Genomic DNA, 21,472 nt, shown 5'->3' with positions numbered 1-21,472 from the left:
TGTCGCATTTATGCGGGGATGATGCTTAAGCTCAGCTACTGTATCCGTAGAGTCATAACGCAATTAGTACAGTATACACGGGCTTCGTTATATGCTGTTCACAAACAAGTTAGAGGCTGACCTGCAGCCAATTAAATGCCCAGCCAATAAGGAAAGTGACCCCTAATTATTTTTAGAAGCCGGCAAATAGAATCCCAAATTTGGGATCCAAGTTCTCAGGGTAGCCAAGATGCCATCTGTCTTGTTGCAAAATTTCCACTCGGAAAACATCTCTATCGTTATCTCCACTTTCCGGACTGGCGGCGAAATTCCGGTACTGGATGAGCACTATTTGGATGGTGGTCAGTTCGTATCTTCAAAGCGATCTTTTCGAACGGAGAAGCCTGGTCTGTACGCATTCCGATCCACGTACAGAGTAACTCCCAAGACGCCATCATAAGCATCCTCCAAGAGAAACAAGATATACTTCGAAAGATTCGCGAGAATGGCTTTCTCTGGGCTCCAATATTCCATGGTTCTAATTTCACCTTCGAGAACTCGGTTGGATTTCGTTTATGGTGTTATCGTGGATTAAAGGCTCGCCTCTTCGCTGGACTCCTAGCTACCCATCAAGGCCTATTCGTAATAAAATACTTGGTCAAGTTGCCGCGATACAGATATCTCTCATTGAGTGTACCCAAGAGAACAGTATGTCTAGCTGCCCCCCTTCGAAATCAACTGCTTACTGGGCATTACAGGGGAACCAGCCACAAATTTCTTCTCGAGGAGAATCGATAACAATACCTATCGAGTACGCAATGGCCGCCTTCCCGACATAACTGAGCAAGTCTGTATCCACCAGAGAAGTCTCCTTCCCCAAGTGCTGTTTACCAAGCTAGAAGGCGCGCCGTACGCTCTCGACCATGGCGACCTAGCACCGCAAAATATAATAGTTGGCTTAGAATACAACATCACTGGGTAAGTACGCGTCAAGACTGGATACGCTCATATTGCTCGCTTCAAAGTACAATCGATTGGGGTTTGCTTTGATGTTTCCCATGCAATTGGCTGGCCGCCTGCCTCGATTTCTTCAGCTATAAGAACATGTCCTGCCTCCAAGTCCAACTCTTGAAGAAGATCGAAAGGCTTATCTTGCTTCATTGATATCTTACCCTTCGCAAGTAGCTTCTTGGCTGCTGCTTATTCAATCATCCGACGACGTTGATTTTCGCCATTGCTATCTAGAATCGATTCTCAGCAAGGGGATGCACCGTTCGCTAGCATGTCTGGGATGGAAGCTTCCCTCTCGTTAGCAATAAGAGTTTCTAAACCGTCCATGTTCAATCAGCGAACCAGCTATTGCAATAAGCTAATCAAATCGCTCTCTTTACTGCGCACAGCAATTGTTGCTATCCTACCTCTAAGATAATTACATGTCTGCGGAGAAGCCAGGACGATTCGGGTCCTCGCTATGTAGTCTTGTCACGGCAGGCAATCGAACCTCACATTCTCAAGATCACTGGGGAAGTGACTCATTACTTGTCTCTCACATGGGCCTCCCTTATCAAGCAAGATCCCCCAGGCTTTCGATCCTACACTCTTCACCTCAATTCCATTGCATCTTCATGAGGTCTTCAAATTTCTACTCCCAAATTTCACTCAGTAAATTTCCAATCAATCAACATGGCTCAAACCACCGGAATCTTTACCTCATTCCCATCCAGCGCAGCGACTGCAATCCAAGGCTAGATAGCCGATCTCCAACCCCTCCGAAATGTGGTCATTAGTGCATATGCCGGACTCACAATCAGCCGCGAGTACAACGATCTCATTATACGATTCAATCAATACAGTGGTATAGCGACGATTGGGAACAACCTACCTGCAATCGTCCCATACGTGGTTGAATGCGTTAATTACGAAGCACAACGCTGGGATGAATTCAAGCCAAATGACGATGGGCATATCCTCAATTCTCAACTTGAAGATATTGATGCAGAAATGGGCGCAATCAAGGGCAAAGTCAACACAATGGTGGTAATTGCGGCGGATCCGAGTCGGACAGAAACGCAGAAGAGCAGAGCCCTCCGTGAAAGCTGTGCCAGCATCAATCAGGTTTTTATGCAGATGAATTATCATATCGTACTGCTCAAATGGGACTGTGTAAGCTACGTCTCCGGTCGTGCTCTCTATGGATAATGAGCCGGATTAATGATATCAATCAGAGGGAGTGTGTCAAATCAGCAGTTCGTGCAGTCTCAGCTACAGTTTCACCAATCCTTAATATAATCAATTGCATTCGTGACAATAGATGCCCACCACAGTGTGTCCCTCTCTGGGCGTCCTTTGTCCTTACCGAAAACAGATGGGCAGATGTCCGCAGGGCACCTTTCAGTGATGACTTCAGAGTATCCGAAAACGAACTCCTGGTGCTGCGACGGCGTCGAGGAGTATGAGGTGATAGAGGTGATGGAGGAGCTCTGGAGGTTGTAGCAGGTACCGGAATACCAGGATTAGCTCTTGCTGCAGGACTCGTGAAAGGCGCACGAAAAATCTACCGTTGACCACAAACGCGAGATTACACAAAGGAGTCAAGCACTATGTAGGAGGGATTCTCTCCTCTCCGTCTTCTTTTCCTCTTCTTCATCTTTCGTTTGGTCCGATACTAGCTAGCCAATGTAGACTGTGACTATACAGATCTCCCTGCTTAGCACTGTGACAGCTGTGAGGTACAGTAATGATTCTCAAAGCTCAAGCATCTACGCTCACTAACCTTAGGCAATATCACGATTTCAGCTGTCAAACCCGCCGTCCTCCCTCTGAACGATGCCTTCAACGACAAGCGCTAGCGTTAAGCACCGATGTCCTATCTGTGAAAAGGGGTTTCCTGATCGCAAAGCCCTTAGAAGCCATATCGGAGCCAAAAATCAAACGCCCGCCGTCGCACATAAATGCTCGCTCTGCACGCAGCAGTTTTGCAGTGAAAAGGCTTTACTGCAGCACCAGCGCTCCCCATCCCACGATACCATGTTCAAGTGCGACACATGCAAAAGACATTTCCGGACTATACAGGGCTTGAGGGATCACCAGAGGGCCGTACGGCATGTTGCTACTGGTTCGGTAGTGGTTTCTACGTCGATAATAGGATCAGAAGACCGAACGTCAGCGGGGATGGGAGCAATAAGGGGTTGGAAGATCAACAGTCTCACCGGGCAAATGACAAATATGCAGCTTGATCAAGATTGGACGTTATGTGATAAGGACTGTGATTGGTGCGGGCACTGCGCGGAGTCCTACGACTATTGAAGATGACTGTACTTGCTTCTTCCCACAACAACATTGCATGACCTCCTTCTCAATCGTCTTCTTTTTTACGTAGATACCTATCTACGCCACTCAGAGGATCTGTTACATGCACACTATAACTCCCAATTTTGTGTGATTTGAGAGTATCCCTTATTGCTTCTAACAGGTCAGACGCGAAGCTTGCGACCTCTTTGACCTCCTTGGAGAACTTATGGTTATCCGCTCGGAAGAATTCTCCTGCTACAGCGGCGGCCAACACTTTCCGCACTGGGTGTCCGTCAGGGAGACCTGCGGCTGAGACGATATGGTTTGAGTTCAGGCAATAAGTGTTCGAGTCCAAGGGGTACCTGTGAGCGGGATCTGCGAGGATAATAGTTTTAATCTGCTCAGCCATGGTGCCCTCCATGCCGGTAACACCACACATGTCGGCAATTTTTACAAATTCGACAATAGCAGTGATTGAATCTGTCGGTGTCGAATCGCCCAAGATGACTCGCCCAAGATATAACCATTGTACCAGTAATTCAAAGCTCTGAATTGAAACTATACCATCCTCCTCCTTCAATGTTGTAGACTGCTCTTTCCCCTCTTGAAAGTTCCCTTCGAATGTGGCTTTGAAGTACGGCGATTGGTTGCAGAGGAGAGCTTTTGAGAGCTTGTATTCGCGGCTTGTCGATCCAATTCGAACGGTGACCTGTGGACCTGAATACAGCGGAATCACGCTATTCGATGAGTCAATGAGCCATTATGATAAGATTATTGTCGACCTACGAAGTAACAAAGTCGTTGAATGGCTTGTCAAGTGTGGCCTCCGACATGGTGATTTAGCTGCAAATTTGGCAATAAGTACCACATGCACGCAAGTAGCTGACTTCTTATTGTGTTGGTTTCGTGATGCGACGATAGCAATTGTAAACTTCAGTCGGTGAGAGAAAAACGAGGCATCCTGGTGGTCGGGTGATCGTGGATACCCTCATAAGACACCAGAGTCGGTCTCGAAGGTATACTCTACAGGAGGTCAGGGCAGATGAGAGTCGCCGGATCTTATGACTTGCATTTCTCTTGACCTGCGTTGGATGGACTGGAATCGTAGTGAAATGTTGCAGGATCACAGTTTCCGTCTTGGCTGCGCTATGTGAGTTACACCAGCCGTTGGTCATTGCAAATGCGACTTCAGAATTGGCTCCTCGCCTCGCCTCGATGAGTGCTTATGCAGGATGCCCGAAACCATATATACTAATTCTCTATGTTCTAGTCATGTGACAGGGTCACATGACTACAGGAGGCTTATGTCCTTACACTAGCCCCGAAATACTAAGTAGGAGATAAAGTTTGGCTCGATATCCGCTACTGGAAGAGTGACCGTTTACGAAAGAAAAAGCTTAGCCCGCTCCACCACCGGTTTACGGTTTTAGAAGCCATCGGAGGAAGCGCCTATCGGCTTAACACACCAGGGGAACGTTATAACGTTTTCCACGAGTCGCTTCTCCGCCCTACGTCAGATAATCCCTTCCCGACTCAAGTTTAAGACGATGTTTAACCAGACCTAATACTAGTAGATAGCGAAAAAGAGTAGGAGCTCGAAAAGATCCTGGCAGACCGAGTCGTTCGAGGCCGCGGCCGAGGAGGACCTCTGAAGCGCTAATGCCTGTGCTAATGGACCGGCTACGTAGACCCGACGTGGGAGGATATCGCAATAGTTTAAGATACTGTCGCATTAGATGACTACGAAGCTTAGACGGGCCGAAACATTGCTTCCGAAGCGTTAAGGGTAGGAGATAGACGGCCTCCTTAAAAGGGAGGAGAGACCTTTTATAATAGTCTTAGGCTTTGCCCAGTCTGTATATTGTAGCCTTACGGCCTAAGGCAGAAGGGATGGGTAGACCGTTTGCCCATAGATGTAAATAGCAGATCGCAGTAAGAGAGATCTTCTCCTTCTCTCTTTAGCAATTCAACAGCATTACCAGCTTACCAAATCCTTCGTGGTTTGGGCCCATGACACCAGGGGAAATTTATATAAGGAAAAATCGGAATGGCATATTTGTATCGCTATACCGGGATTATCGTTATCCGGGAATCGCCATAACGAGATTCTACTGCACTCCCTGACACTGTATAGCAAGTTTCCGAACCTTAGACAGAGTTCCTGGTGCGCTTGTAGCGCTCGCTACAGCCTACAGGAGATTTCGATACCCTTAGATGCCCCAAATGCGCGGACTCTCGTTGTACTAACTCTTTAAGGCCAAGCGACATAGCTCTACGAAGATGCAATCCCCTATTAATCCAGTAGCTGGACTAGCAGGAATCTACCAGCAACTGTCGACCGAGAAAAGAGAGATTAGGCTACTAATAGTCGAGCGTGCCTCCTCTACATCGTTACCTCTACAGTGTTCGATTTATAGGACATCTCTTAACAATTGTGAAAAGTACGTTGCGCTCTTATACATATAGGGGGACGAAAATGATACCGTGCCCTTGGAATTGCAAGGCCAGACGTTCTATGTCACCCGAAATCTAGAGTCCGCGCTGCGCAACATCTCGCAAATGGTGAAGAAATTGGTCATTTGGGCAGATGCGCTGTGCATCGACCAGACGGATCTCTCCGAGCGCGCTGCGCAGGTCCGCTTAATGGGCGACATATACCGCAACGCAGACCACGTTCTCATCTGGATAGGCGGCACGCAGGAGGACGGTGTTCTCGCTCTCGTCTTTATTGAAACGCTTGGTAATGCCTACTATGACCTGAAAAGCGTGGATGCGGCGGTAGACTTTATTAATAACTGCGGCGCCCCGTAATTATTACTCGACAGAGGATGGATAGCCGTAGCACAGATGTTAAAGCGCCCTTGGTGGACACGTATCTGGACCCTTCAGGAAGCAGTACTCGCTAAGGAGGTTTCCGTAATCTGCGGCACGAAGAGCATATCTTTTAATCCGTTCTACCATACACTACGCGTGTTACAGACGGATAACATCACGGTGCCTTCGAAGCTTAAGATCAAGCCCGACATAAAGGACGTAATTACGGCGGCAATGTACAGCCCATGCGTAAATGCTCGATTGTTACTGTGGGTCAATATAAGCACGAAGACAGAGGCAGTAGAACTTTTGGAGCTGCTGTCTTTGTGTCGAGTGTTTGCTGCGAAAGATGCCCGGGACAAGATTTACGCTTACATTGACCTCGCGAAGCCCATTCCTGGATTTAATATTAATTATATTACTCCCTTACATCAAGTATACACCAAATTTGTGGCCGCGTACATCAGTCATAGCAAAAGTCTTTCGATTCTTAAGGAAGCCGGACGGAATGTCTCGACCCTGGGTAGTGACAATCAATTGCCATCGTGGGTGCCCGACTGGACTAATATAGATTATCAATCTCGGCTCGAGGAGGGGCTTTATCATGCGGCCAAGGATATAGAGCCTCGGTGTTCAGTTCTAGGGAATAGACTTATGGTTAAAGGACTCTTGTTCGAACGCATCGAGATCGTTGAGCTCCTACGAGATAATGCCTATATAAACTGGTTAAGGCTAGCATTGAGCGGACAAAGTGACGTATATGACTCCATGGGTATACCGCAGCTTCAGGCATACTTTCGAACCTTCTTTACTGGCCAACATCCTAAGACTGGGGGCCGATTGGACCCAAAGGACACGTCATTCTTCAGCCCCGCCATCAGCTTCTGTACGTTCTTGTCACTCGACGAAGAAATATCGAGTCTGCTTCTACAGGAAATTAGCGCCTTTGCTACATAGTTAGGCATGCCCCTCGCTTAAGCGATGGTTGTTTTCATGCTATAGCAAGACGACCCTGATGTCGGAAAGGCTTACTAGGAATGGGAAGCAGAGACACAACGAAACGAGACGAGAGACATGGGACTAGGCCGCTTCTCGTTCACGCTAGGTGCTGCTAAGAATTGGGCCTTCATTATGACGAGCTCGGGATACATAGGACTTACTCCCAAGTGGACGCAGATAGGCGATCAGGTTTGTGTCTTGCCTGGATGCTGCGTTCCAGTGGTTCTGCGCTATGCGGAGGGATGCTATTCCCTGGTTGGCGAGTGCTTTGTCTTGGGCTTGATGGACGGGGAGATGTTGGATAGCAGTGACTGGGAGGCTCAACTACGTGACTTTGATATAGTTTGACAGGAATAAAGCATAGATAGATTCCTCCTTTATGTTTGCCTCACGATTGGAGATTCCCTACAGTGAGACCCTTATATATACTAAGTGAATTAGCTAGCGGAGCGTAAATAGAGCGAGGCATATCGAAAACTACAAAGAAAACCGACGTGTTATAACATTAATCGCTGTAAGGGTTCGAGTCAAGTGGATTCGATACTACAGTGCCTTGAGGAACTCAAGGTTTATGCCGCCCTTTGCCTGGAGGAACGAAGTTCCGTAAGGTCCTTGTGGACGCACGAGGGACAGACACAAAATCACAACCTAACCTTAATGTAAGGTCACGAGATGGTTATGGGCATAGAGTGAGATAGTCACGAGTAATAGACGAGTGGTGGACGAGTCAAGCGGTATAGATTGATAATATCTGTGCCTCAATACTTAGACTGATCCTTAAAGAAGGAGAAGGAGAAGGGTTCAATTGCCTCGTGCTCGCTAATTCTGTCAAACAGCCATGTCTCTCCATTCACAGGGAATCGGGTCCGTTGGTCCTGTAAAAAGTTCCATCCGGGGCGTCCATTGGTCGGGTCGTCGCGTAATAACTCCCATGGAACGATGGGCATGTCTCCCGCTCCGTCGTTAGTACAAAATAATAATTCAGCCATAATCTGGCGCGTCTCGAACAGTAATCCGTGGACCATACCGCGGAACTGGGCCATACTGAACTGAGTGCCCTTGTACAGTAACGTCTCGCCGTCGTTCCACTCGACATGGCCGCGAGCGGTCGTGTTATAATGGATCTTCAGCCTATACGTGCGCAGATTCAACATCCATTGCATAGGGCTTTTGCTGCCGCGAACCATGAACCCATCTATCATCCGGTTAACCTATTCCAAACAGTCCGGCTCGTCTGATTGGCGGCTCGATCGGCCGAACCGAACGCGTGGGCTAGACTATGGGAATGTTGCGGTTCTAAGGGATGTCTGGGACGACCTTTCGGGTGGGAATGCTCCTAGGGATGCTCCTAGGGATGCTCCTAGGGATAGGGACCGGTTGCTACTTTCGTACCCGCTATTACTACCCTCGAAATCGATTACCGTCCCTTGTCGATATCTATCTGGCTCTTCTAGGGGACCGGCCATATTCACAGCTTTCTGGATAACCATAAACCGGGCACACTTGATAGTGGACGACAAGATAGGTGGATATGTCTCTGGATCCCTCCATGTGTCCCCATTAACGCCTAGTACAGCTAGGACGCATACCAACGCACTTTCGTACTCGTTCCGCATGACTTTGTGGTTCAATAACTGGATGCAAAACTCTAAGCATGCTGTTTGAACGGGTGTCATCGTGGGGAACTCGTCGCTCTTGTCTAGACGTGGTTCGTCGTCGTCGTCGTCGCCGCCGTCGTTGTGGTCCTCTTCTCCCTCCTCCGTTTCGTCTTATACTTTCTCGGCCTCCGCTATTAACCGGACAAACGCCTACATCTGCGCCTAGGTGAACTTATACGCTGGACTCTCCCATTCGTGCTGTTTTTGGGTTCGGATAAAAAACATCAATATCTGTCTCTATGGCTGTGCTCGTCGGTCGATGGAATCCGGATCCTAATAGATCTCTAACGGCACATATTTCGTCTGATACTCCTCCGTCCGAACGACTTCTAACCGGATGAACATGCCGGTTTTCGATACCGTTTCCTGACTGATCCGGGTAACGTCCGTCATGGCCTTCCATACCGTTTGCTCTAATGGGTCGGTATCCTTCCCACCATCGCCAGGCTTGGCTACCGACGCCATTAAATCCTCCCGGTCTAAATCGCCTAAATACTTGTGCCATCTACTGCACGCTAACCATGGATTCGGCTCATCCTTCTCCCCAGCCTTGTTACGGCACGGTAGCTGGATGTACACAACATACACGTAGCCAAAGATATTCTAGATTAAGCTAAAGAAGAGAACAAGAAAGGGAAGCTTTCTTGTTTACATCGGAGAGGTTAGACTCTGATTTGCCCTTAACCTAATCAGGCCTAGGCTCTCAGCCTGAGCCAACCAAGGGTTTCAACCCATAACAGTCTGTGGCTGAGCCTTTGATTGTATCAATCAGGATGAACATTCTCAGAATAGTTTTCTCAAAGTCAGGTTCGATTCAAGTATACTGGAGTGTGCATCTCAAGGAATATAAAATTAGGCTACTGCATGTTGGAAGGTGCTTCTTGCACGGTTATGGCATCCACCCCAGGCCAAAAGTACTCTTTTTCCATAGCTTGACAATAAACTAGGAACAACTGCTATGTACTTTCATACCTCAATAAGCTCTCCCTGGTAAAGGACCTGCCGTTGCACGTCTTCACCATTGAGAAAATTCAAGGCACGGGTATTCTCCCGTTCTTGGGCAATCCTGATCTGTCGCGCTATATCCAGTCTCCACCCGTACTAGTGTGCTATTTCCTGTGCTATGGCGCCTCGTAAATGTTTGCATGCCCAGCAGTCAGGCTTGATGCGATGAATTGTTGTTGCTGTTGCTGCGGCTGTGATGGTTGTGCTGGAGCAACGTTTGACTGCGGTGCCTCGTAGATATATTGGTCGTGCAGCCCTGGGGGAACCGCTTGACTGTGAAGCTCTGGCTGTTGGGGAAGAGGATGGGGTGGTGGTGGTTGATTCTGTTGTTGTATAAACGGCGGAGTGGCATCTTGCTGGGGCGTGCTATATGAGACAAGAGCAGCCTCTTTGCCGTCCTCTGGATTGAGGGCTGGTATGTGCTGTTCAATAACGGGTTGCTGTGGGCCATTGGGAGGTACAGGGGGATTGTCTCGTTTCCGTCGGGAGGCGCGAATAACCATGAATACTACGAGGGCTACAACGATGCCAACCACGGCAAGACCCCCGATAACGCCTCCAACAATGGCGCCAACTGGGGTAGGCGATTTGGAGTTAGAGCCAGATGGATCATTTGAAGAAGTCCCTGAGAGATGGCCCGTTTCGGTAGTGGTCTTCATAGGTAGCTGAGTGCCTATTGAGGCGCCGTTCCTCCCTGTATATGTGGGAAAGGCGATTGCGGTATCCATGCCGCTCCATGTCATTTCCATCGTCGGGGTTAAAGGGGCGTCACGAGTAGCACAGCCAAAGCCGCTATAGCCGGAGGGGTAGACGAAGGATACGCAGTAGGCATTGTTGGGGTCGGAACTGTCACACACGAAGTATTAGCCGTATACTCCGCATAGACAATGTAAATAGGGTAAATAGGGTATATAGTATACCATGTAAGGAAGTCGGAGGGAAGGGATGCCGTTGCAACATAAAACCCAAGACAGTCTGTATAGCGATCATCCCCGACGATTTTCTTGTCGCTGTTCCAGTGGCAGGAGGGGGAGAGTGTGTAACTGTCAGCTGTAGATCCATGTTGATTAGTAGTTATCCCTAACTTAGAATTGCTAATACCGTACAATAATCGCCCCCCTGAAACCATCCACAGACATTGTCGGGAATATGCTCGGTCACGGTTCCCTGTCTTCTTTGTAACGGTGCATCTGTCGGGCGCGGGGCGAGATCAGAATCAACTGTCGCGCCGGAGCGTGTGTCCTTGTCGTAGGCGCTTGGCCATAGTGATAGGGTGGGTTGCGCGAGACTGAGGAGATAAAGAACAGTGTACATTCTGCTATAGTGGGTGTCCCCTCATCCAATGGGGAAGGATATTTGGGGTTTGAAATTCTGCCTAGAAAATAAAAGAGGAGACAATAAGATCGAAGATGACGCCAGTAGACGGGAAGAGGTAGATATAGCGCTTGCGTGGTGAATCCGTCGGTTGTAATTTGTGAATAGTCAGCTTCTCATTCGGAATTAGCGTGTTTTGTGCGTCCTACCCTTTTACCTTCATAATTTAGGCTGCTGGCGGTTACAAAATGTGAGAGAACGCTTGGCGTTTTTTTGAGTGTGTGTGTATCCCGCCCGCAATTCCACCAGAAAACGCGATATCGCCCATTTTATGACCACAACGCGCTGAATTCGGGGCTCAAATGTCTAAAATGTATATATTCCTAGAGAACTAATATAGTTTAAATTACTGACGCAATTTTAGCCAGCCTTTAGAGCTGCAGTATAACCACCATGGCGTAGAAGACACGAAACGCGCTCAATACATTAGATATTTCCTCCTAGGTTGGTCACCACAAGCTATTGCAACGGAAACTGGCCTAGGAGTTTCTACTATCTACCGCTATCGTGCACATCTTGTTCGATATAGCTCTCTTCGTGCCCCATACCGCCGGAAACGGGGCCGTCTGACACGGTTTGGATGCGTAAGATCTGCGATTACCAAGTTCCATTAATCTAAACTGAAGAGAGAGGGAAAGAGAGAATCTCCTGGCGCCTTTGTACGTAAAGTAGCGACTCTCCCCTCTGCTGCCCTAATGCAGTGTAACTATGTTTGCTTTCTGATAATCCCTATGCAATCCACCAGCCACACCTCAGTGGCTATCAGCCACACCCAAGGGCTCAGGCTACAGGCCTAGGACCATAACAATACCCTCCTCCTCCCCGAAGGCGGTTAACTAAGCTTAAGAGGTTCGTTCAAGATGTCTCGCCTTGTCTTCCGTTCGTAATCATCTAATACTACTATATCTTCAACGCACCAAGCAGCTTCCCAAGTTAGTTCCGCGTAACCTTCCCATTTACATAGGAATTCTCTTCTTAATAGTCCTCCTCTACCGCGTCCTCGTTTCACTCTGTCATCCATAATCTCTTGTAGTGACCACTCATCTTCTCCGTCTACATCGATCGGTTCTGGTTGTATGTCGTCTTGCTATTGGCTTGGGAAAGGATCCGTTGGCACTAGCCTTAGCAAGGACTTGTGGAACACGTTGTGGATACGGAGGCGCCTTTCAAAAGCTTTTTCCTGGTCTGTGCACTGTGGCGCTACTAGCGTCCTAGTAGCGTGACTTGGCAAATGATCATGAATTCCTGAATTCTATGCCAATTTCTACTCTAGATGTCTTCCCATTCAGGTTTAAGACTCTGAAATCGTCTCATCTTCTCTTGTTTCCCTTCTCTATACTCATTTCCACCCTCTAATTCTATAATCTTTTGAATATGTCTCGGAATCTTCTCTATCCAGGCCTGAATCCGTTCTTGCTCAAGCTCATCCCAGGCTTCTAGCCATGCCCTCTCAGCCTGCGCTCGATTCTGAGGAGCTCCTTTCTTCGTAGTAACTCGTTTGAGATGAGGCCATGATGGTTCAATCATGTTTAAATCTGGAGAGTTCCCTGGCCATAAGAGAGCTCGTACCTGATTTAAGGAATAGAGTCTATCCTTATGCGTTGAGCGATGAGGACTCGCTCCATCCTCTTGAATCAAGATATTAGGACGTATATCCTCAAGCTTCTTTGCGAATGGGATTAGCTTCGGGATAACAACCTGTTAATAATAGAGAAACCAATCAATCCCGCCTGTAGAGTTTCTCGCGAGTTTTCCGTGTCTCTCATTCCATTTCCAAGCTGGTTTCTTTCCTGGCTTATTCCGAAGACCCAACCGACGAAATGGCGTATTCAGCTCCCACTCAGTCTTCATAATTGGCTCTAATTCAGCATTGATCTTATCTAGAGTCTTATCATTGTCCTTGCGTTGAGACTTCGTTTCTGGTTTCCAGATATGGTAAGGACCTTTCTGATCCCACGAGAAACAACCCCAAAACATGAATTCAGAGTATCCCTTCCATCGTGGACGGATACAAGACTTGTTAAATCGTTCGTCGGGACGGCGCCAAACTCGGTATCCTCCGCGTCGAAAACCATAGACAACTGAGGTCTCATCTGACCAGATAACCTTCTTCCAATCTTCGATTGTCCAGTCTTTATGATTAAGCGCAAATCTTAGTCGGGCTTCTTTCATTTCGGCTGTAAGTCTAGGCTTTCTTGTTAGTTTGGTCTTTCTGAAGCCTGAAGACCGGAGGATTCTCTAGACGGTGATATCTGACACCCCTCCAACCTCTATGGCAATTTGAGCACAGGTTTTCTCCCGACCATATCGATCAGTACGGACCTTAGATAGGACATCTGAGGTAGTCTCTTCAGTCTGTTTCGTAGGCCGTCCAGAACGTGAGCCGTTGTGAAGGATCGAAGATTGAATTCAGTCTGATGCCTTGGGGCCTTGGGATGTGGATGCCTTACGGCCTCACGATGTGTTGCAGGTTTGCTCTGTAAACACCAGAACAGATAAACGCCTCGCACACCTTAGATAGATTCCTCCTTCATAGCAACAATTCAATGTTTGCCTCACGATTGGAGATTCCCGACAGTGAGACTCTTACAGTATCAGAATTATCACCCGCTCCTCGCCAGACAAGGACAACTCCTTGTGCGATACCTGCAACCTAGCTCAAGTCCCAAAGCGGATCTCGCGCGTACCACAACCAGAACGGCTTTATAGAACGTTCTGGGGGGGTGATGGTAACTATGGCTCGCAAAATCTGCATCGAGTCTAAACTTCCGACGTCTCTCTGGCCTGAATTTGTCGCGCATGCCGAGTATCTGCTTAATCGGACTCTATTCAAGCACCCTACTCGTAACAAGTTCATTACACCCTTTAAAATTATCGCGAAGAGGAAGCCAAACCTCTCCCATCTCCGGATCATTAGATCTAAGGCTTTCGTACGTAAAGAGAACGTAAAGAAGGATAAGATGGAAGAACGCGCTTATATAGGTTTTCTGACTGGCTACTCTACCTTAAACATCTATCGTGTCTGGGTTCCTTCGCTAAATCGCATCCTCGATAGCCGAGACGTCCGGATCGATGAGTCCATTCAGTACGACCCAGTCCTCTACGCTACCCTATCTCCTCCTTCAGACCAGGATATCTAACAGCTTAAGGTTATAGTTCCTCGCTTTAATACGGAACTTCCTCCTATTCTAGATAATGATTCCCTTGACCCTGCGCACAACGGCATCCAGCCCAAAGACCTTGACAGCCTATTATCTCCACTTCTATAGACAAGCGCTAAGGTCTAACAGCTCCTATCCAGTCCTCTAGGTCATCTTGCTACGCCTAATGCAACACCTGAACCGGACTCTCAGTAATCGTCCAGTCATCAGGCATTTCAGCCTCTTAATAACAATCCTTAGGGAGGAATCCAGAGTGATTCCGCTTCCCCTACCAATACAGGTTTCGAAGACGCCTTAACTACCAGATCTTCAGCTTATCGAGGAAACGCTCTAGTCCTACCGGGTCTCCTCTCTAATACTACAGGATATACCGCCATTCTCTATCACCAATAGTCGAGTACATAATTTGACGCGTCATTAACGTGTCAACTCATGTAACTTATTCCCAGTGCAAATTTGATAGTTATTCAATAGGTTTTGGAGGATTTAGACAGCGTTAACGTTTGAGAGGTTGTTTGCGCAGAAATTTGAATAAAAATGATATTGGGAATGAGAGGCAATCTTTCAATCGCTCTCTACCTGCAATTGAATAGGGCCCCGTACCTAGACATACGGGATATATGGGATCCAAATTCATGGCTATTCGCAGCACGGTTCAAAGCAGCGCAAAAAACACCTGCCTATGTTCTGGCATAGGAACTGGACTGAAATCTGTCTATTAATAAGCAAGACGATAGCATATAACTATAGGAAGAGGAAACGGGTCGGCCCGGAACAACAAATTCCCGGAGAGATATATGAATAAATATGAATACGAATATGAATATGAATATTGGGCATATTTATATGAATAATATTTATATTATTCATATTCGTGAAGAGCGAATATGAATATGGGCCATATTCGTATTCATTTATTCATTTCGGAGCTCTAATCCTCTCTATCATGAGCAGTCTAAGCGCGTACGACTTCAATATAATGCTCTACCACGTTATCCGCCATTCCCTTTAATTGTTCCCCGCTCGAAATAATCCCCCGTATTATAATACTTCCATCAACAAGATCTCAAAATACCTCCTCTTTCCTCCGCTTCCTCACTCACACCGACCACGCTCTAAATAGCAGCGAAAGAAACGAGAACGACCACGTTCCGTATCCCATCGTCACGCCCCGCGACGCTGCACCCGACGGTTTGGTCAAGGGTGCCGTAGGTCGCGAAGTTGAAGGATTGCTGGTTCCGTTGGATGGGCTGCCGGTAGAACTAGCGCCGCCTGCTGGAGCGCCGCTTGTGCCGCTAGAACCGTTTCCACTGCCCGTACCGCTTCCAATGCCGCTACCAGTGCGACTGCCAGTGCCTCTTCCGCTGTCAGAGCCACTTCCAGTGCCAGTACCGCTTCCGCTACCAGTGCCGGCTGGGATCCCTGGATTCTCTTGTCCAGATCCCGATCCTGATCCAGTACCAGGAGTATCTCCAGCTACCGGCGCCTCTCCACCAATCGCACTAATGATGAACCCCGCCAGCGGATCGCTCGGTGCCGCAGCGCCCGGCGCAGCGGGTGCAGCGGGTGCAGCGGGTGCAGCTCCGGGAGGGATCCTGGCGTCGTTCCCTGGGTTCGCGGGGGCGTTGGATGCTGGTTCTGCGGCGGGTTGCGCTGGAACGGAGTTGGCGGGCGGGTTTGGGTTGCCGCCGGGGTTGAGGAGAGAGGCGATGATGCTGCCGACGTCGTCGCTGGGAGAGGGTTGTTGGGGCTGGGGGGATGGGGCGGGTTGTCCGGGCTGGGGGGATGGTGTAGGTTGTTCGGGCTGCAGCGATGGTGTAGGTTGTTCAGGCTGGGGTGTTGGCTCGGGTTGGGGTGGTAGGACTGTTGGCGGCAGTGGTGTAGGCTCAGGACCGGGATTCTCCGAGTTGCCTGGAGGCGTTGGTTCGATGGAGTCGTCGAAGCTGACGCTCGTCTCGGTTAGGAAGCCGACGGTATGAATAGGTTGGACAGGATGGACTCCAGTCTGATTACAGTCGGTATAGGTTGCCAGCTCTGGGAAGAGCTCGGTATATAACCCGAGTCCATTCCTCTCCCACTTTTCGACCAAGGTATACGTAAGTCCAAGAGTGTCGTCAGATTTAGGATACTTGTGTCTGATGGTCGACAAGACGGGCAAACAGGTAGTAGCATCGGAGCCAACCGGCCAGGCGGAGATAGATGGTCCATATGCGGATGACATACAGCTTTCCCAAAGAACTTCGTCCTCTAGCCAGGTATAATAATCAGTTACCCCTGGGTATGGCGGATGAGATTTCAGTGTTAGGGTGGTACCCCCTTCTGGCGCTGTAATGCATATTGGGGCGGTATCCTTTAGACCTCCCGATGTCGTCGACGATATATTAAGGGTCCCCCCCCAGGAATACGACTCGTTATAGTCCCACCAAAGGGACGGATAGGTGATAACCTTCGTTGTATTAACCCCATTATACCCTTCGTAGGTGAACGTATTGACAACGGTCCCCCCTACATTGGTTGGCGGGGGTGTAATATCCGCGGGTAACGTGTTCGTTATAGTTGTGGTCTTCGTCGTGTTCGTGCGGTTGTTCACGATATATATAACCGTGGCCAGAGTAATGTTCCTAGTGATTGTAACCGGCACCCATACCCAAGAGGTAAGGTCAGGTGGGCCGACTGAGCAGTTAGCTGAACACGATGATTCGGGGCTAGGAGTTATGGTCATAGAGCTGGAGACATTATAGGACACTGTTTTACGGTTAGCTAACTCTTTGCCCGAAGGATTCATTTTCACACATACACTCGGCATTAGCGAGGGCGAGAGAACTGGCGAGAAAGACTATAAATAAATCCATTGCTCAAACACCCGTACCAACACTTCTATATGAACAAATAACTGGATCTAACGATAAATAAGAGAAGAGACGTGACAAAACATAAAAGGGCGCCGGGAATAATATGGGTGATCCGATATTGAATCAAGAATCGCTTGATTTTAGCAGGGGATAGTAGGTGTCATCAGCAATATGGAAGGGACCTCATAACTAGTGGTTAAGGATCTAGGATTTGGGTACGGATAGAGCGGTTTATATAGACATAGGTGAGACAGTTTGACCGCGGAGGTTGTGAGAACCACTTTCATTTATTATAAAGTTAAAGAAGGGGAACTACATATCGATTGATTGATTGGTTGGTTGGTTAATTATTCCTGTGCCCGCCAGCAGGGCCCCCAGGCCTGTCTGTAATTGTCAGGAATCAGAGGTTTATTTAGTCATCCTATTCTGTACATTAATTACATAATCCTGGGTAGGCTGGTGAGATTTTCCCCCCCGTTTTGAGATTTTCCCCCCTTCAGAAGTACCAAAACCGCCGCTTTGGAAATTTACAAGGCAATATAGCCACACTTTCAACATTATTTTTAAATTCAAAACTTAGATAGAGTTCTTTAGGACTCCCTCTTGCTCCTAGACTCCGAAATTTAATCCTAATAAGTTGTGGTGTTACGTGATTTAGGATTAAAGTTATGGTAGTTTTTTCATACAACTCACCAACTTCAGCACAAAATTAAACCACAACGCAGGGGGTATATAGAGATCTAAAATAGTAGGCTCAGTTACCCAGGCTTTAGTATTTTTCTAAGCATTTAAAAATTATATTATTTCGAAGCTGGTGTTGAGCTGTTTCGCGTTGAAGTTGAAATGTGGTGATTTTGGTACTCCTGAGGGGGGAAAATCTCAAAAACGGGGGGGAAAATCTCACCAGCCTCCTGGGTATTGTTATGGTTCCAAGCCTGTGGCCTGTCTCCTGAATGATAGTCACGTGACTAAGTCAACTGTCGAAGTTTTGGACATCGCGCACGCGTCGTAGATAGCTCTTCTTCTTTAGCTTTGCAATAAATGAAAGTGGTTCTCGTAACTTCTGCGATCAAACCGTCTCAGACTTAGGCGAAAGTTCTTCGGTGTATAGGTGACTGTTGGCTTAGTTTCGGCGACTATCGGTTCCTGAATTGCAAGTATAGGAAGCCGGGTAGGATCAATCCAGTCGAAGGTAGCCCTAGCCTTATCGTTGTTCGCATTACCGCAGTTATATTGGAGGATGCCAGTCCCTATTATTGAGCACTAGGGGTATTGTCCTTTCCGGTAGGTGTCATGTCCTCTCCGGTCGTGTCCTTTCCGGTAGGCGTCGTAAAGGTAGGAATACTAATGCCGAACATGAAGTCGTTCGGCTGACTAGCCGAGAGCTGGAGCCGCTGCTGCCCTGGGGCTCGGGCAGCCACCGTGGTTCCTGAGGGCCTCCCAGGTCCTGCCCTCTTCCGCTTCTGGGAGTGCTTAACGAGGGTGTGTCCCTCGTCGGCGTGGCGGACCTGGTGGGTTGTGACGTTTTGGTTTTGGTTTTGGCTTTGGACAGCGACGGTAGCCTCATTGAGGCGGTTTTCTGTGGCTCGCTGGCCAACTGCGAAGGATTTATATGTCGTACAGCTTCTGGTCATCCAGGTAAAGTGCCCAGGTGTTGAACGTTTTGGCGTGTCGTCAATCACGGAAGCAATAGGATACCTGTTCAGAGGCAATGCGATGCTTGTATTTCTGTAAGAAGTAGAATACAGAACGAGGTGACACGGTCTGGATGCGCAAGGTCTGCGATTACCAAGTTCCATTAATCTAAACTGAAGAGAGAGAGAGAGAGAAGAAATCTCCCGGCACCTTTGTGCGCGAGATAGCGACTCTCCTCTCCAATGCCCTACTGCTGTGTTACCATGTTTGTTTGCTTCTCTGATATAATCCACCAGCCACGTCTTCAGCCACAACCAAGGGAACAGGCCGCAGGCCTGGGACCATAACACGAGGTAGATATACCCATGACTAAGTAATAGCCGAAGAGGGGAAACGAATGACTAAGTAATAGCCGAAGCGGGGAAACGAATGACTAAGTAATGACATCAGATCTTGACACCAGGTTTCTTACACCCTGCGCACCTTGCCTCTTGAAGGTCTTGTATTATATATCCCCTTATTGTTATGGGCATGGCCCATGGTTGGCATAGGCTGAGAGCCTAAGCCTAATCAAACCTAGCGTAGAGATGGAACCTCATCAAGATTCCTCTGTCACAGCTACCTTGTACTCTTCATCTCAATCTAGAATATCTTTGGCTACGTGTATGTTGTGTGCATCCAGCTACCGTGCCGTAACACTTATAGGGTGCTGTTTTGCGCAGCGCCAACAGGTGTCACTATCCGCGTTATAAACGGACTGCGTGTAGCCCCATTTCTAGTATCGGAAGCACTAGACCGCCCGGAGAGTAACGTCCCATAGTTTAACTAGGAGCTATAGGGCGCTATAGAGGAAGCCGTCCTTGATAAGCCGCGTCACGTCGGTATCGTTAGCCACCTCGACAATAACTAATCCCTTCGTCTAGGATCCAGCCTTCCGGATAGCCGCCAGCTTCTCTTTCTTATAGAGCCAGGAGACTCGTTCAATTTTAACAGCGTTTTAGTTCGACATCTGTCTCGCCTATTCGGTGTTCCCCTCACTTTCACCGGTTATAATATGTATATTAATCGGGATCCCCATTACTATGAGTAGTTTCGGGCGACGGATCAGCTTAACGCCGTCATCCCCAGCGATTCTAGTAGCGATAATCCAGTCCCGTCGGGTAGTCGTGGGAACCACGACAGATATCTTACTAGCTGCCCTGTGGTGTGGGATAAGCGCTTTCGCGTCTAGGATTACCTTCTTGATTCTCTATAGTTTCTCTTCCGTCGTCTCTTCTACGGCCCCTGCCATTTCAGAGAGACGCACTTCAACGACCGCTTTGGTCTTCCCTCCTACGGCGATCTCGCTCTAGGTTGGTGCCTTGGTGGTTAGGGCCACGGCTGAGCGACCGCGGTCTTTCGCGATTCCAGCCTCAATACGTCTAAGACGCTCTAATATTTGACCTATCGCTGGGTCCCGGGCGGGTGTTCCCGCCTGCGCCTTTTCTATACTCTTTCTCTGTACTAGCTCCGGAATAAGCCGGAGAACGGGCGTTAGGTGAGCCTCCAGGACTCTACAGAGCGACTCCGCTCTAGCCTATCTACGGCAGCTCTCCAACGCGAATTTTATATGATATTCCATGATTTGGAGCATCCGTCCCTCATCCATCCGTCCAGTTTGTTCTCCCACTCCGTTGCGGGTGTTGGGTCGTGGGTAGTCCGCCTGCTGGAGACGCGTCCCCGACGCGTCTTTGGCCTGCGGGCCCTTCCCCCTCGTGCGCCCTTCAACCATGATAGTTGAGGAGGCTGCAATAGTTGATTATAGGTGAATAAGGTGTGTAGAATCGATTACGACCCTAATCTCAGCGAATTTCCAAGTTGTGGGCTGTCTGCAGAAAAATGTTCTTTTTTCCGCAAGTTTATTAAAGAATATGAAACGAGACCTAATTCGAAGGCGAATGGTACCATATGGCACAGGCGCAGGGTATGGCTTTTTCAGGAGCGGCGGGAAATGTATAGATGAAGCTATTTGTCTTGTTCTCTAATAACATAATTGATTATGTGGAGAATACTCCAATCAAGCAAAGATCACGTATGAGAGAGAAGAGCGATGTTTTGGATGTATCTAAAATACAGCGCGAAGAGATAGAGATAGTGTCGCAGGCCAAGGCATGAGCTCTAGGAGTCCAAGGCTACAAACTGCATTAATAATCTTGCCGTGACTCTCGTATATCTGTAGGGCCGGGGGACCAGGCATTCAGCTAGAAAACACAACTTACACACAACTTACACAACACACAATAAAAACAACTTCGCTGCTGTAACAACAGCACCTCACTCCCAACCATTTTTAGCACATCACGTGCGACAGATAGACATCTCCGAGCAAACACAAACCATGTGACCCAACACACACTGAAGTCAGGTGACCTCCGTGTGACAGATTATAACTATATGCATGTGCAATATTATGTTTTGCAAAATACTGCGGCCATTCCGTTTGATCATACCAAATCGTTCCGTTTAATTTCCACCCGCATTTCCTTCTCACGTATCTTCGACGTGCTCTTCCATTCTTCAAACAGTTTCGTCTACCTCGGCTCTCTTCTCTTTTGGGGATGTTTACATTGCCAGCTTCCTCATCACTTGCACGCCTAACAGGTATTGATCGCTCACGGACTAGATCGTGAGTAGTCTCCGTCACATAAGTTCTCTTGATCTTAAA

The 21,472-nt window shown here is 48.2% G+C and overlaps 11 protein-coding genes across 11 annotated transcripts; 5 read left to right on the top strand and 6 right to left on the bottom strand.

The window, feature by feature from the left end:
- Positions 1–229: 229 nt before the first annotated feature.
- P152DRAFT_517924 (uncharacterized protein) lies at positions 230–2,178 on the top strand (the record flags this gene model as incomplete). The annotated part of the gene is made up of 4 exons (XM_033683037.1): positions 230–341; positions 643–687; positions 738–957; positions 1,767–2,178. 4 exons carry the CDS (start codon positions 230–232, stop codon positions 2,176–2,178), a joined length of 789 nt encoding a protein of 262 aa, XP_033529595.1.
- A 1,050-nt stretch (positions 2,179–3,228) lies between these two features.
- On the bottom strand, positions 3,229–4,103 carry P152DRAFT_453274 (uncharacterized protein; the record flags this gene model as incomplete). The annotated part of the gene is made up of 3 exons (XM_033678352.1): positions 3,229–3,362; positions 3,400–4,007; positions 4,057–4,103. The coding sequence occupies 3 exons, from the start codon at positions 4,101–4,103 to the stop codon at positions 3,229–3,231; spliced, it is 789 nt and encodes a 262-aa protein (XP_033529594.1).
- Positions 4,104–4,603: 500 nt separating this feature from the next.
- Positions 4,604–4,813, top strand: P152DRAFT_406414 (uncharacterized protein; the record flags this gene model as incomplete). Its single annotated transcript, XM_033676877.1, has 1 exon — positions 4,604–4,813. A coding segment is annotated over one exon (210 nt), but the record flags the coding sequence as incomplete, so codon positions are not given.
- A 923-nt stretch (positions 4,814–5,736) lies between these two features.
- P152DRAFT_379923 (uncharacterized protein) lies at positions 5,737–6,189 on the top strand (the record flags this gene model as incomplete). Its single annotated transcript, XM_033675708.1, has 2 exons — positions 5,737–6,010; positions 6,098–6,189. Coding segments are annotated over 2 exons (366 nt in total), but the record flags the coding sequence as incomplete, so codon positions are not given.
- A 725-nt stretch (positions 6,190–6,914) lies between these two features.
- Positions 6,915–7,544, top strand: P152DRAFT_463017 (uncharacterized protein; the record flags this gene model as incomplete). Its single annotated transcript, XM_033680457.1, has 1 exon — positions 6,915–7,544. A coding segment is annotated over exon 1 (268 nt), but the record flags the coding sequence as incomplete, so codon positions are not given.
- Positions 7,545–7,841: 297 nt separating this feature from the next.
- Positions 7,842–8,849, bottom strand: P152DRAFT_499608 (uncharacterized protein; the record flags this gene model as incomplete). The annotated part of the gene is made up of 3 exons (XM_033682299.1): positions 7,842–8,294; positions 8,398–8,428; positions 8,458–8,849. Coding segments are annotated over 3 exons (876 nt in total), but the record flags the coding sequence as incomplete, so codon positions are not given.
- Positions 8,850–8,975: 126 nt separating this feature from the next.
- On the bottom strand, positions 8,976–9,319 carry P152DRAFT_463016 (uncharacterized protein). Its single transcript, XM_033680456.1, has one exon. It carries the CDS (start codon positions 9,204–9,206, stop codon positions 9,015–9,017), a length of 192 nt encoding a protein of 63 aa, XP_033529589.1. The 5' UTR covers positions 9,207–9,319; the 3' UTR covers positions 8,976–9,014.
- A 230-nt stretch (positions 9,320–9,549) lies between these two features.
- On the bottom strand, positions 9,550–11,257 carry P152DRAFT_463015 (uncharacterized protein). The gene is made up of 3 exons (XM_033680455.1): positions 10,853–11,257; positions 10,667–10,796; positions 9,550–10,592 (listed from the first exon to the last, which is right to left on the bottom strand). Exons 1-3 carry the CDS (start codon positions 11,058–11,060, stop codon positions 9,863–9,865), a joined length of 1,068 nt encoding a protein of 355 aa, XP_033529588.1. The 5' UTR covers positions 11,061–11,257; the 3' UTR covers positions 9,550–9,862.
- Positions 11,258–15,138: 3,881 nt separating this feature from the next.
- On the bottom strand, positions 15,139–17,133 carry P152DRAFT_517920 (uncharacterized protein; the record flags this gene model as incomplete). The annotated part of the gene is made up of 2 exons (XM_033683036.1): positions 15,139–17,026; positions 17,079–17,133. 2 exons carry the CDS (start codon positions 17,131–17,133, stop codon positions 15,381–15,383), a joined length of 1,701 nt encoding a protein of 566 aa, XP_033529587.1. The 3' UTR covers positions 15,139–15,380.
- A 1,253-nt stretch (positions 17,134–18,386) lies between these two features.
- Positions 18,387–18,767, bottom strand: P152DRAFT_477732 (uncharacterized protein; the record flags this gene model as incomplete). The annotated part of the gene is made up of 1 exon (XM_033681606.1): positions 18,387–18,767. The coding sequence occupies one exon, from the start codon at positions 18,765–18,767 to the stop codon at positions 18,387–18,389; it is 381 nt and encodes a 126-aa protein (XP_033529586.1).
- Positions 18,768–19,685: 918 nt separating this feature from the next.
- Positions 19,686–20,206, top strand: P152DRAFT_260852 (uncharacterized protein). Its single transcript, XM_033674788.1, has one exon. The coding sequence runs from the start codon at positions 19,851–19,853 to the stop codon at positions 20,118–20,120; it is 270 nt and encodes an 89-aa protein (XP_033529585.1). The 5' UTR covers positions 19,686–19,850; the 3' UTR covers positions 20,121–20,206.
- Positions 20,207–21,472: the final 1,266 nt, after the last annotated feature.

Source organism: Eremomyces bilateralis (assembly GCF_010015585.1).
Source record: "Eremomyces bilateralis CBS 781.70 unplaced genomic scaffold P152scaffold_48, whole genome shotgun sequence".
Taxonomy (NCBI): domain Eukaryota; kingdom Fungi; phylum Ascomycota; class Dothideomycetes; order Eremomycetales; family Eremomycetaceae; genus Eremomyces; species Eremomyces bilateralis.
The sequence above is the reverse complement of the archived record's forward strand: the minus strand, read 5'-3'. Positions and strand labels throughout refer to the sequence as shown.

Coding starts and splice junctions, on each gene's coding strand:
- P152DRAFT_463016 (XM_033680456.1), bottom strand. CDS start 9,206: ATGGCGTCGGTAGCCAAGCCTGGCGATGGTGGGAAGGATACCGACCCA.
- P152DRAFT_463015 (XM_033680455.1), bottom strand. CDS start 11,060: ATGTACACTGTTCTTTATCTCCTCAGTCTCGCGCAACCCACCCTATCA. Junction 10,797..10,852: donor GTTTCAGGGGGGCGATTATT/GTACGGTATTAG, acceptor ATGGATCTACAG/CTGACAGTTACACACTCTCC. Junction 10,593..10,666: donor CCCTCCGACTTCCTTACATG/GTATACTATATA, acceptor CGTGTGTGACAG/TTCCGACCCCAACAATGCCT.
- P152DRAFT_260852 (XM_033674788.1), top strand. CDS start 19,851: ATGAGTAGTTTCGGGCGACGGATCAGCTTAACGCCGTCATCCCCAGCG.